The sequence below is a fragment of the Hypanus sabinus genome, chromosome 4, assembly GCF_030144855.1.
Source record: "Hypanus sabinus isolate sHypSab1 chromosome 4, sHypSab1.hap1, whole genome shotgun sequence".
NCBI lineage: Eukaryota > Metazoa > Chordata > Chondrichthyes > Myliobatiformes > Dasyatidae > Hypanus > Hypanus sabinus.
In genome coordinates, this window is record NC_082709.1 from 14,826,928 (window position 1) to 14,841,330 (window position 14,403).

General features: G+C 40.4%; 1 protein-coding gene across 2 annotated transcripts in view; it reads left to right on the forward strand.

Annotated features, from left to right (window-relative positions):
- Positions 1 to 14,403, forward strand: part of LOC132392507 (dipeptidyl peptidase 4-like) — a 206,413-nt gene that overhangs the window by 146,553 nt on the left and 45,457 nt on the right. For both annotated transcript variants that reach the window (XM_059966451.1, XM_059966452.1), the window contains 2 exons: positions 80 to 150; positions 10,524 to 10,577. In XM_059966451.1, the coding sequence (XP_059822434.1) occupies positions 80 to 150; positions 10,524 to 10,577 (125 nt within the window). The remainder of the gene's footprint in view (positions 1 to 79; positions 151 to 10,523; positions 10,578 to 14,403) is intronic.

Sequence of the window (14,403 nt, forward strand, 5' to 3'; positions counted from 1 at the left end):
AGCACTAGTATTTTTTTTTTGTCTTTTAAAATATTTTCTAAACTGATGCAAATTCAAGTCCCATAATTATGTTTTAAAGGTACGCCTGAAACAAATTACCAAAGGAAACTGGGAAGTGACTAGAATAATAGCTCTGCTGGACAATACACTGTAAGTGCATTGAAATTCTAACAACACTATCTTTACAGAATTCTCAACACATTGTTCAACCTTTGCACTGCAGTTCACAGCATTATCATCAGACGATTAAGCAGAGTTGTCCACACACTATCTTTATTAATTCAGTGATTTTTCTGGCCTAAACAATTGAAGTTAGCTGAATAAAAAACACAAAATGCTGGCAGAACAAAGCAGGCCAGACAGCATCTATGGGGGGAGGTAATAACAACGTTTTGGGCCGACACCCTTCATCAGGAAATTAGCTGGTAGTTTAAATTAGCTGGAGGAAAATGTATTAATTTAAAATTAAGTTAAATTTCTCCATTCATTGAGTTCTTCTTCGGATGTTAGCTTTAATTATTGGTCAACTTATTCCTGTAACACTCTCTGGAATTGTGCAGGGCACCTTGAATATTTTCTCCTTCATTTATCAGAGACAAGGCTTCGTTATCACCGCTGGAAATTCAGCCAATTTCATAGTACATATTTAACAATCTCAGCCTGATATGTAGTGATATTTTGCAGAAGAATAAGTACTTTAAAGTTAACAGATTTCAATGTTTTAAAGGTGATCAGAAAACTTAGGATTTCAGAATCAGGTTTAATATCGCCGGCACATGTTGTAAAGTTTGCTAACTTTACAGCAGCAGTACAATACAATACTTGATAATATAAATAAAAGTGTGAAGTTTGTGTATGTGTGTATATGGGTGCGTGAGTGTACAGTTAAATTAAATAAGTAGTGCAAAGCAGAAATAAATAGTAGTGAGGTCGTGTTCATGGGGTCAATATCCATTCAGAAAACAATTTTAATCAGTGTTGCTGGATCTATAAGTTTTATATACATGAACAATATACAGTGTTTAATTAATCAAATATATTTACCTATCTGATCTGTAAATGTCAAGTTTTTTTTTCAGTAATCTGTTTAGGACAGGGGTTCCCAACCCTTTTTGTGCAAAGGACCAATACCATTAAGGAAGGGGTCTGTGGACCCCAGGTTAGGAACCCCTAGTTTATACAATGATCAACTTCGGAGGATAATCATCCAGATATAAACTAATTTGCAAGGGGGATGGGACCCGGAGTGATAGAGCAGTGAAAGAAGTGCATGGAGTAAAGCCAGATCTAACATATAGAGAGTCTTTGAGGAAAGAGAAGCAGAATAAAGGGTGTAAAGGTAGTAAGGTAGAAGGGCTAAAGTATGTCTGCTTCAATGCAAGAAGCATCAGGAACTAAGGTGATGAACTGAGAGCTTGAATACATACATGGAATTATGATGTAGTGGCCATTACAGAGACTTGGCTGGCACCAGGGCAGGAATGGATTCTCAATATTCCTGGATTTCAGTGCTTTAAAAGAGATGGGGGGGGGTGGAAGGGGAGGAGGGGTGGCATTACTGGTCTGGGATACTATTACAGCTACAGAAAGGGTGGGTAATGTAGCAGGATCCTCTTTTGAGTTTGTATGGGTGGAAGTCAGAAACAGGAAGAGAGCAGTTACTCTACTGGGGATATTCTATAGGCCCCCTGATAGCAGCAGAGATACCGAGGAGCAGATTGGGAGGCAGATTTAACAGGGTGCAAAAATAACAGGGTTGTTACCATGGGTGACTTTAACTTCCCTAATATTGATTGGCATTTGATTAGTCCCAAGGGTTTAGATGGGGCAGAGTTTGTTAAGTGTGTCCAGGATGGATTCCTGTCACAGTATGTTGACAGGCCGACTAGGGGGAATGCCATACTAGATCTAGTATTAGGTAACGAATTGGGCTCAGGTCACAGATCTGTCAGTGGGTGAGCATCTGGGGGACAGTGATAACTGCTCCCTGACATTTAGCATTATCATGGAAAAGGATAGAATCAGAGAGGACAGGAAAATTTTTAATTGGGGAAGGGCAAATTATGAGGCTATAAGGCTAGAACTTGAGGGTGTGAATTGGGATGACGTTTTTGCAGGGAAATGTACTATGGACATGTGGTCAATGTTTAAGGATGTTAGGGATAAATTTCTCCCAGTGAAGAAGATAAAGAGTGGTAGGGTGAAGGAACCATGGGTGACAAGTGAGGTGGAAAATCTAGTCAGGTGGAAGAAGGCAGCATACATGAGGTTTAGGAAGCAAGGATCAGATGGGTCTATTGAGGAATATAGGGTAGCAAGAAAGGAGCTTAAGAAGGGGCTGAGAAGAGCAAGAAGGGGGCATGAGAGGGCCTTGCTGAGTAGGGTAAAGGAAAACCCCAAGGCATTCTTCAATTATGTGAAGAACAAAAGGATGACAGGAGTGAAGGTAGGGACGATTATAAATAAAAGTGGGAAAACGTGCCTGGAGGCTGTGGAAGTGAACGAGTTCCACAATGAATACTCCTCTTCGGTATTCACCAATGAAAGAGAACTTGATGACAGTGAGGACAATATGAGTGAGGTTGATGTTCTGGAGCATGTTGATATTAAGGGAGAGGAGGTGTTGGAGTTGTTAAAATATATTAGGACGGATAAGTCCCGGGGCCTGATGGAATATTCCCCAGGCTGCTCCAGAGGCTTAATGTCCTCGTCCACAGGAATGGTACCAGGGGAATGGAGGGTGGCGAATGTTGTCCCCTTGTTCAAAAAAGGTAGTTGGGATACTCCGGGTAATTATAGACCAGTGAGCCTTACACCTGTGGTGGGAAAGCTGTTGGAAAAGATTCTTAGAGACAGAATCTATGGACATTTAGAAAATCATGGTCTGATCAGGGACAGTCAACATGGCTTTGTGAAGGGCAGATCATGTCTAACAAGCCTGATAGAGTTCTTTGAGGAGGTGACCAGGCATATAGATGAGGGTAGTGCACTGGATGTGATCTACATGGAATTTAGTAAGGCATTTGACAACATTCCACAGGGTAGGCTTATTCAGAAAGTCAGAAGGCATGGGATCCAGGGAAGTTTGGATTCAGAATTGGCTTGCCTGCAGAAGGCAAAGGGTCGTGGTGGAGGGAGTACATTCAGATTGGAGGGTTGTGACTAGTGGTGTCCCACAAGGATCTGTTCTGGGACCTCTACTTTTCGCGATTTTTATTAACGACCTGGATGTGGGGGTAGAAGGGTGGGTTGGCAAGTTTTCAGACAACACAAAAGTTGGTGGTGTTGTAGATAGTGTAGAGGATTGTCGAAGATTGCAGAGAGACATTGATAGGATGCAGAAGTGGACTGAGAAGTGGCAGATGGAGTTCAACCCAGAGAAGTGTGAGGTGGTACACTTTGGAAGGACAAAGTCCAAGGCAGATTACAAAGTAAATGGCAGGATACTTGGAAGTGTGGAGGAGCAGAGGGATCTGGGGGTACATGTCCACAGATCCCTGAAAGTTGCCTCACAGGTAAATAGGGTAGTTAAGAAAGTTTATGGGGTGTTAGCTTTCATAAGTCAAGGGATAGAGTTTAAGAGACATGATGTAATGATACAGCTCTATAAAACTCTGGTTAGGCCACACTTGGAGTACTGTATCCAGTTCTGGTCGCCTCACTATAGGAAGGATGTGGAAACATTGGAAAAAGTACAGAGGAGATTTACCAGGATGCTGCCTGGTTTAGAGACTATGGATTATGATCAGAGATTAAGGGAGCTAGGGCTTTACTTTTTGGAGAGAAGGAGGATGAGAGGAGACATGACAGAGGTGTACAAGATATTAAGAGGAACATACAGAGTGGACAGCCAGCTCCTCTTCCCCAGGGCACCACTGCTCAGTACAAGAGGACATGGCTTTAATGTAAGAGGAGGGAAGTTCAAGGGGGATATTAGGGGAAGGTTTTTTTACTCAGAGAGTGGTTGGTGCGTGGAATGCACTGCCTGAGTCAGTGGTGGAGGCAGATGCACTAGTGAAGTTTAAGAGACTACTAGACAGGTATATGGAGGAATTTAAGGTGGGGAGTTATATGGGAGGCAGGGTTTGAGGGTCGGCACAACATTGTGGGCCGAAGGGCCTGTAACTATTCTATGTTCTTCTATGTTCTATATACTAAGTGTGAATAATCTTGTGAACTGCCATACATTCCAGACTTGGTAACTTAATTGAAAGTTGCTTACTTAGGATTCTTACAATAGCTACACATAACATGAAATGTTCTGCAGTCAAGCCTATTTCTGTTCACCCTTCCCTGTACACTTAAATTCATGTTGTTGGAGGTCTCTAAGCCAAATCTGTAATGTGGTTCTCTTGCATATTTGCATATCAGAACTCTTTGTTTATATGACATTATCATCCTCACTGGCCCGGCATTTCTCTGTGCTCCTTTTGCAACCTCAGGCTACGAGCTCATTCTCAGCACTAGATCAGCCTCCTTCTACCATCTGTAGACCAAACTTGTCCTGAGCCACAAGAGAAAAAAAAATTCCACTCCTCTGAATATTCTGAAGTGAAGTTCCCAGTTCCTGTCTCACCAGGAAACAACAAGCTTTCTATAATTCCCTCTTGTCAGTAATGAACAAAAAAGGAAATATTTGTGGCATAGAGACTCCATTCCTAGGATTTCCTTTTTGGTTACTTTGTGCAGTTTCCTCGTTGCTCTCCAAAATCAACAGCAGCATCTTTTCCCAATGCTCCCAAAAGCCCAACCTTGGCCTGTGCAACTAAAATTCCTGTGGTCTCCTCATTGCTGACTGCACAGAAAATACTAGCCTTTTTTAATGTAATTAAACACCAAAAACAACTTTCTTTGTGCTTTGAAAATCTGCTCCCCCAGAAAGCACCGTTAAGGATGTTATTCTACCACTATTTTAAGGTAAATGCAAGGAGATATTTTCTTCTGAGGTTGGGTGGAACTAAAACTAGAGCTCATGGGTGAAAAGCTTATGGGGAAGATAAGGGGAAAGTGATTGACTCAGATGGCTAAAGGACAGGACCTCCAGGATAGCAATCTCAGGATTGCTACCAGTGCCACGTGCAGGTGGGTTTAGAAATAGTAAGACAGTGCAGATCAACATGTGGCTGAAGACATGGTGCAGGAAGGAGGGTTTCAGATTTATAGATAATTGGGTAGTTTTCCAGGGAAGGTGGGACCTGTTCCAGTGGAATAGTTTACATCTGAAATGGATGGGGACAAATATTCTTGCAGGTAGGTTTGCTAGAGAGGCTCCAGTGGACTTAAACTAGATACAATGGGGAAGGGGAATCAGAGTGTAGGAACAGATGTATGGGAGAAGGAAGAAAAAGAAGATAGTAAAGTTGTTTGCACCATTAGTAATAAACAGAGAGTAAGAGGTGAAGAATTTCTTAAATGCATTTATTTTAATGCTAGGAGCACTGTAAGAAAGGTGGATGAGCTTAGAGCATGGATTGATACCTGGAAATATGATGTTGTAGTTATTAGTGAAATATGGTTGCAGGAGGGGTGTGATTGGCAACTAAATATTCTTGGATTCCGTTGCTTCAGGTGTGATAGAAATGGAGGGACAAGAGGGGGAGGTGTTGCATTGCTTGTCAGAGAAAATATTACAGCGGTGCTCTGGCAGGGTAGATTGGAGTACTCGTCCAGGGTGCCTATTTGGGTGGAATTGAGGAATGGGAAAGGTGTAGTAACACTTTAGGGATGTGTCATAGACCACCTAATGGGGAGCAAGAATTGAAGAGCATATTTGTAAGGAGATAGCAGATATTTGTAGTAAGCACAGGGTTGTGATTGTGGGAGATCTTAATTTTCCACACATAGACTGGGAAGCCCATACTGTAAAAGGGATGGATGGTTTGGTGTTTGTAAAATGTGTGCAGGATAGTTTTTTGCAGCAGAACATAGAGGTACCGACTAGAGAAGGGGAAGTTTTGGATGTCCTGTTAAGGAATGAAATAGGTCAGGTGACGGAGGTATGTGTTGGGGAGCACTTTGTGTCCAGTGATCGCAATGCCATTAGTTTCAATATAATTATGGAGAAGGATAGGACTGGACCCAGGGTTGAGATTTTTGATTAGAGAAAGGCTAACTTTGAGGAGATGCGAAAGGATTTAGAAGGAGTGGATTGGGACAATTTGTTTTATGGGAAGGATGTAATAGAGAAATAGAGGTCATTTAAAGTGAAATTTTGAGGGTACAAAATCTTCATGTTCCTGTTAGGTTGAAAGGACGGGTTAAAAGTTTGAGAGAGCCATGGTTTTCAAGGGATTTTGGAAACTTGTTTAGGAAAAAGAGAGATATCTACAATAAATATAGGCAGCATGGAGTAAATGAGGTGCTCGAGGAATATAATAATGTAAAAAGGATCTTAAGAATAAAATTTGAAAAGCTAAAAGAAGATACGAGGTTGCTTTGGCAAGTAAGGTGAAAATCAATCCAAAGGGTTTCTGCAGTTATATTAATAGTAAAACGAAAGTGAGGGATAAAATTGGTCCCTTAGAGATTCAGAGTCGACAGCTATGTATGGAGCCAGAAGAGATGGGGGAGATTTTGAAGAATTTCTTTTCTTCGGTATTCACTAAGGAGAAGGATATTGAATTGTGTAAGGTAAGGGAAACAAGTAAAGAAGTTATGGAAACTATGATGATTAAAGAAGAGGAAGTACTGGTGCTTTTAAGGAATATAAAAGTAGATAAGTCTCCGGGTCCTGACAGGATATTCCCTAGGACCTTGAGGGAGGTTAGTGTCGGAATAGCAGGGGCTCTGACAGAAATATCTCAAATGTTATTAGAAACGGGGATGGTGCCAGAGGACAAGCATATTGCTCGTGTGGTTCCATTGTTTAAAAAGGGTTTCTAAGAGTAAACGAAGCAATTATCAGCCTGTAAGTTTGACATCAGTGGTGGGTAAATTAATGGAAAGTATTCTTAGAGATGGTATATATAATTATCTGGATAGACAGGGTCTTATTAGGAACAGTCAACATGGAAGGTGCGTGGAAGGTCATATTTGACCAATCTTACTGAATTTTTTTGAAGAGGCTACTAGGAAAGTTGATGAGGGTAAAGCAGTGGATGTTGTCTATATGGACTTCAGTAAAGCCTTTGACAAGGTTCCACATGGAAGGATAATTAGGAAGGTTTAATCGTTAGGTATTATATTGAAGTAGTAAAATGGATTCAACCGTGGCTGGATGGGAGATGCCAGAAAGTAGTGGTGGAAAACTGTTTGTCAGGTTGGAGGCCGGTGACTAGTGGTGTGCCTCAGGGATCTGTACTGGGTCCAGTGTTGTTTGTCATATACATTAATGATCTGGATGATGGGGTAGTAAATTGGATTAGTAAGTATACAGATAATACTAAGATAGGTGGCGTTGTGGATAATGAAGTAGGTTTTCAAAGTTTGCAGAGAGATTTAGGCCAGTTAGAAGAGTGGGCTAAACGGTGGCAGATGGAGTTTAATGCTGATAAGTGTGAGGTGCTACATTTTGGTAGGACTAATCAAAATAGGACATACATGGTAAATGGTAGGGCATTGAAGAATGCAGTAGAACAGAGTGATCTAGGAATAATGGTGCATAGTTCCCTGCAGGTGGAATCTCATGTGGATAGGGTGGTGAAGAAAGCTTTGGATATGCTGTCCTATATAAATCAGAGCATTGAGTATAGGAGTTGGGATGTAATGTTAAAATTGTACAAGGCAGTGGTAAGGCCAAATTTGGAGTATTGTGTACAGTTCTGATCACCAAATTATAGATGTCAACAAAATAGAGAGAGTACAGAGAAGATTTACTGGAATGTTACCTGGGTTTCAGCACCTAAGTTACAGAGAAAGGTTGAACAAGTTAGGTCTTTATTCTTTGGAGCATAGAAGGTTGAGGGGGGACTTGATGGAGGTATTTAAAATTATGAGGGGGATAGATAGAGTTGACATTGATAGGCTTTTTCCATTGAGAGTAGGGGAGGTTCAGACAAGAGGACATGAGTTGAGAGTTAGGGGGCAAAAGTTTAGGGGTATCACGAGGGGGAACTTCTTTAATCAGAGTGGTAGCTGTGTGGAATGAGCTTCCAGTAGAAGTGGTAGAGGCAGGTTCAATATTGTCATTTAAAAAAAAATCGGATCGGTATATAGACAGGAAAGGAATGGAGGGTTATGGACTGAGTGCAAGTTGGTGGGACTAGGTGAGAGTAAGCGGTCAGCACGGACTGGAAGGGCTGAGATGGCCTGCTTCCCCACTGTAATTGTTATATGGTTATGTGAGGGTGGAATGAGCAGCCAGTGCAAGCTTGAATTTAACGTTTAAGAGAAGTTTGGATAGGTACATGGATTGTAGTGGTATGAAAGGCTATGGTCCCGATGCAGATCGATGGGACTGGGTGGTTTAAATTGTTCTGCAATGATTAGATGGGCCATAGGGCCTGTTTCTGTGCTGTATTTTCCAATGACTGATGATCCCATGCACCTGTGACCCATTGCTCATCATTTCAACACTACAATACTTTTGATAAATAAATATTTTAAAAATGTCTCCTAACCACCAGCTACCTGCAACACTTTCTTTATCATCATCTTTATACTCCTAGGCATATTAAACCCCAATTAAACATTTATCATAACAAGGCTATCAGCGATTTTCCTGACAATTATGTGTGCATCATTCAACTTGGAATATTGATGCACCATCAATAACTCACTCTGAGACGTAAGGCGAGATATCGGCTTTTATTGACTGGAAGAAGGAACAAACAGTGAGTGACTACCATACTACATCCTGGAGACTGAGAGGCCGGGCTCAGGCCTTGATCGCCTTTATACAGGGGTCAGTGGGAGGAGCCACAGGAGCAGTCAGCAGGGGGCATGTCCAGACAGGTATATGTAGTTCACCACAAATATATCATTCAACCTGTTCATGAATTAGCCTCAGTTCACTGAAAAGAGTTATTGCCTCAGAATCAGAAAGATGCTGTAGTTATGAACTCAAATTAAAAAAATCTGTTTGATTTTGAATGCCTAAGTATCTCAACTTCAGTATTGCTTATTCCCTTCCATATCCAGTTTTATTTTAAATTTGTTTTAATAGAATTTGCAGTTTTCATTAAGTTTCCATAAATTACTTGTTTACTCTTTGTCATGTTTACAGTTCAGCAAGTGGTTATTAGTTTTAAGATGAAATCACAGAAGATTTTATCTCTCTCTGTGAATAGCAACTACTTGTAGAAATCAAGTCAAGGTCATTGTCATTTAACTATATATATTTATATCATCAAACAAGACAACATTTCTCCAGACCAGGATGTAAAGCACTGTAGTACACATAACACACAGTGACTCATGAAAGTAAGGATAAAATCTATAGATCGATCACACATAAACAAACTAAAGTTCCTAAATTTAAAAATTGTAAGGTACAGAATAGATTAACCAGTGATACTTCGAATGTGATGCGGTAGGGAGTTGAGAAGCAAAATGGCCTGAAGGAAGAAACTGTTTCCCATCCTGACTGTTCTTGTCTTTATGCATTGGAGACTCCTGCCTGACGGGAGAAAGTCAAAGAGGATGCTGGGTGGATGGGTGGCACCTTTGATTATACTAAGAGCCCTGCAACCACAGCACTTCTGAGAAATATGCACGATGGATGGTAGGGAGACCCGTATGATCCTCTCAACTGTTCTCATAGTTCTTTGTAGGAGCTTTCAAACTGATGCTCTGCTGCTCCCGAACCAGATGGAGATGCAACTTGTCAGGACTGTCAAACTGTCCTGTGAAATTTAGTTAAAATAGGTGGGGGAGGGGAGGAGGAGCCTCACTTGCCTCAATCTCCTCAGGAATTGGAGGTGGAGAGGTTTGTGAGATCACCAGTTAAGTCAAAGCAAGCAGTAATATTCCTGTTTCAAAATCAAATGCATAAAATATATTTTATTTCTTTTTTCATTTTGGCATTGTAAATCGTGTCTATGTTCTATATATATTCATCATCTTAAGTTGAATTCTTACTAATACTCGCTTACTTTAAACTTTACAATCAATTGGATAGGTACGTGCATTGGAAAGAATTAGAAAGTTATTGTTACGTTTTGTAATTTCAAAACATTAAATTAATTCAAAGAAAACACAGGTGTCTTGGTATGCAGGTTTAACTTTGTCCTTATTTTTAGCAAAGTGTGGACATATAACTTGGAAGCATGATGATGTACACAATTAATGTAGTTTTACATATGATCCATAATTAATTATTTAAACGTGCAAGACACACACACACACACACACACACACACACACACATATTACTCAATTATTGAAATATTAAATGCACAACAGTTAAGGACCAAGTGCATGTAAGTGTGACTAGCCTGGCTGGGAATAGACTAGTTGAGTCAGAGAGCCTGTGTCTGGCTGTATGAGTCTACAAAATTATCTTCAGAATGAATATATAATTTTCTAATTATGATATTTTATTTCTTGTTGTTTAATATTCCTTATATCTCCGCTTTACATTACAGATACTACGTTAGCAATGAATATGAGCAGTATCCAGGAAGAAGAAACATTTATAAGTAAGTAATAAAAACAACTGTATCTGATGTTATGTGGATTATTATCCCACCCATTGTGATATTTTCATTTATTTCCATCCAGTCAGTTTTATAATACTCCTGGTAAATGAGCTAAAATCTAACATAAGTATGTAGTTACACCAGAAGGGGATTACGATTATGTAGTTTAACTAAAGTTGCCAATAAAATTGTATACACAGAAAATAAATGTGTAAACAAAAATTGCATTCAATATTCATCTATTCTTGTAGTTATGCACATTGTAGAATGTGGGCAAGCTCACTTAATTTCACTATTGATGCACTTTAGACTACACTATGAAAATGTAAAGAATTTTTTTACCTCCAACTCTGTGCCAACTAGATAATTGCCAATGGGAAGAGCAGTGAGTTTTGAGATGAAGGATAACATCTTTTTATGATTGTCCTTGCTCCTCAGAATTTGAATATTTCAAGATTCAGGTTAATTTATTGTATATACTTTGAATCATACAGTAAAATGCACTATTTGCATTAACAGCCAACACACCGGAGTGTGTGCTGGGGGCAGCCCACAAGTGTCACCACACATTTCAGTGCTAACATAGCTCAGCAGAATAGCAGAGAACACAACAAGCAACAAAACGACAACAGCAAAATGAGCAACACACACAAAATGCCAAAGGAACTCAGCAGGTCGGGCAGCATCTATGGAAAAGAGTATAGTTGACATTTTGGGCTAAGACATTACAGCAGGACTGTTTAAAAAAAAGGTGTGGAGTCAGAATTAGAAGGGGGGGGGGGAAACAAGCCCTGTTCCTTCCTTCCATCCACAAACATAAACAGTCCTGTAATCCCAGGATGGACCTCCAGCCTCCCACCGCAAGTCTCCAGTCGATTTAGACTTGGGCCCACAAGCACTGAGCTTCAACCTCCCCGGTGGATTTGCATTGGTTTGCAGTCAATGTTTCTCGATTTTGGAAATCCAATTTGAACCCCTGTGTTTCAATCCTTGGCATTGTTCCCAGACATGCCGATCGCTGAGCACCAGGCCTCGAACTCTGGACTTGCTGATAACAAGACCCCAAACACTAGGCCTTGAACTCTGGTCTCACTGATTTATGAACCCCGGGGGTCCATCAGAACTCATTGCTTCTGTCTGGAAAGAAGTCTGTTAATACTCATAGCAAAACTAAAATGAACAGGGTAATTAAGTCACTGGGATTGAAAAGGTAGATCAGATGGGATAATTGGTATTTGAAGCTTGAGGACATTTCCCCAAATGGGATTGCTGGACATTATTGAAGCCTTAATTATACGTAGTAACACATATGAATTAATAATGTTATTATATTGCATTGTATGGTGGATGCAAGTTCCTGAGGATCTCCTTTTAGTTGATGACTATGTGATGGCTCATCAGGTGGAGCAGAGTGTTTCTGCACTCTGTCACCACCTACTTCCAATCAAAACTACTACTTTTTTAAAATGTGCTTCCACTACTAATCCGTGTATGATTGGAGCCTGGAATTTACATTTTGATGATGTGCTTTTCGGCTGACTGAGCGATCTGGCACGTTTGCTGTCTCTGCGGATTTTGGCGAGATTCAGAGTTGGTGTGTGTCTTAAAGGCAGAGCACGAACCTATGATCAGCTCCATTACTTCTTGCCGATTATAGGTTGAAATAGATGATAATGAGAGTGGAAGGTATGAGTGTGTTCAGCACTGTCTGCTTGCATTTGAGTGATCACTCTGTCTCTATGTGTTTCTCTTTCTATCTCTGAGTCCCTCTCTTTGTCTCTGTCTCTCTCGGAAGATGCAGGACTCCTGGGTCCCACGCTGCAAGGTTTGATTGCTGTGGCTCTCAACTCATTTTTGGAGGACTCTGTGCTTCATGTTACGTGTGTTTCTGGATTCTGGTTACACTTATTTTGCTGTTTTGAGTGATTTAATCGGGGAATTTTGCCACGAATTGGGGCATTTCACCACAGCCTGACTCTGCAGCCTGCAGTCAACAAACAGCACAGTGCTGGACGGATCTGAACTAAACTCAAACATTCTGGACTTCTAGACTGTTTTGAGGACTCTGTGGTTTAATGTTTTACATTTTGTGGGTTATTCATCGGCTTTTTGCTGTTCCCACGATTTGTTCCTTTTTTGTGTGTTGGATGTTTGATGTAGTCTTTGAATAGATTCCATGGTGTTTTTTGTTTCAAGGCTGCTTGTGGGAGGCTGAAACTCATGACTGAATACTTTATATATATTTTGATAGTTGATGTACTATCAAAACAGAGTTTAGAAATTAAGCAGGAAAACACTCAGCCTCATCAATATCTGTCAATATTTTCAAAAGATGGTCAGGTACAGATTGCCCATGAAGCTTCAAAAGAAAATCTTTATTCATGGCCTACACAGTGTCATTTTTTGGTGCTAACATTGCTCTTTCACGCAATCACTGGTAACTCATGATGTTTGGGAAAACAGCTTGCATCAATTTTTCATTGAACCCATTCCTGTTGATTCTTCATGCTTAATTTCCCTATTTCTAATTTCAGTAACTTCAAAGCAATCTCTCTTGTAGACGGTTGCTTGTCAAACGTGCTTGCACATAGGTTTTCAAATGTAATTGTTTAACAATTTCCAAAAGATATGATGCTGTGATATGGTGTCCAATTCACCTGCGTTAGTACCTCGTGGGATCACTGATAGCATTTGGTGGAAAGCTCAATTTAGTACTAAAGTAATGGCTCCTATTATTATGTTTAAGACCTTGTCACATTTTTTCTGATGTTTCAATGACAGCAACGTACATTTAACCCAGACAATAGATTTAGAATCTGTTTGAATTGTTGTCTGTACAGTTCCCCGACCAACATTACATGTTGTAGTCTCAATATTTGTCAAACTTAACAGGCATCTATAGGTCAATTACCCCCCCCCCCCCCCACCCCATTCCAGACTCTGACCATTTCCTTCTTTTCCCCTGCCTATTACTTCCTTGGTCCCATCCTTCTTCCCTTTCTCCTATGGTCCACTCTCCTCTCCTATCAAATTCTTTCTTTTCCAGCCCTTGCTATTTCCCGCCCACCTAGCTTCTCTTATCACCTTCCAGTCCATGTCTTTCCCCGCCCACCTTTTTTTATTCTGGCATCTTCCCCCTTCCTACTCAGAGCTGATGAAGGGCCTTGGCCAAAAACGTCGACTGTTTATTCATTTCCGTAGATGCTATCTGACCTGCTGAGCTCCCCCAGCATGTTGTGTGTGTTGCTTTGGATTTCCAGCATCTAAAGATTTCCTCGTGTTTTTAAAGGTCAAATGTTCATTTCCACTCCAAGCCGCAGTCAAAAGCTTCGAAGCATTTCCTGATGGTGCATCTGGGAGGACAATCATCTTTTGTGTTTGAATTTTAGCCATAAATATATTCATAGACAAAGTATTTCCCATTCCACTGGATTCCAAGAAAAAATACCTTGGTCAATGCAGCCAAGGTAGTTATTTGGTATCACTAAACATGGTACTTTTTCTCAGATATGTTCACTTAATTGGATTAAATCTTAGCTGTCTCCCAAGCAACACAGTGCATAGAGTTTTGGTTTCTCTGTACAGTACAGTGGAACAGAAGTGCTCAGATCATGTCCATCCGAATATTTAGTCACTCAAAAATACATTTTAAAAATCTCATTAATATTCCACTGGGGAAAATTAACATTAATCCCTTTTACCTATAGGCTGTAGCATAGTGGGACAAATTTAAGGTTATGGACATGGGAACATTACAAGAATTCATTCACCACATAGGTAACAACTGTTCAAAAACATGCAACTCATCTCCACTTCCTCAGAAACG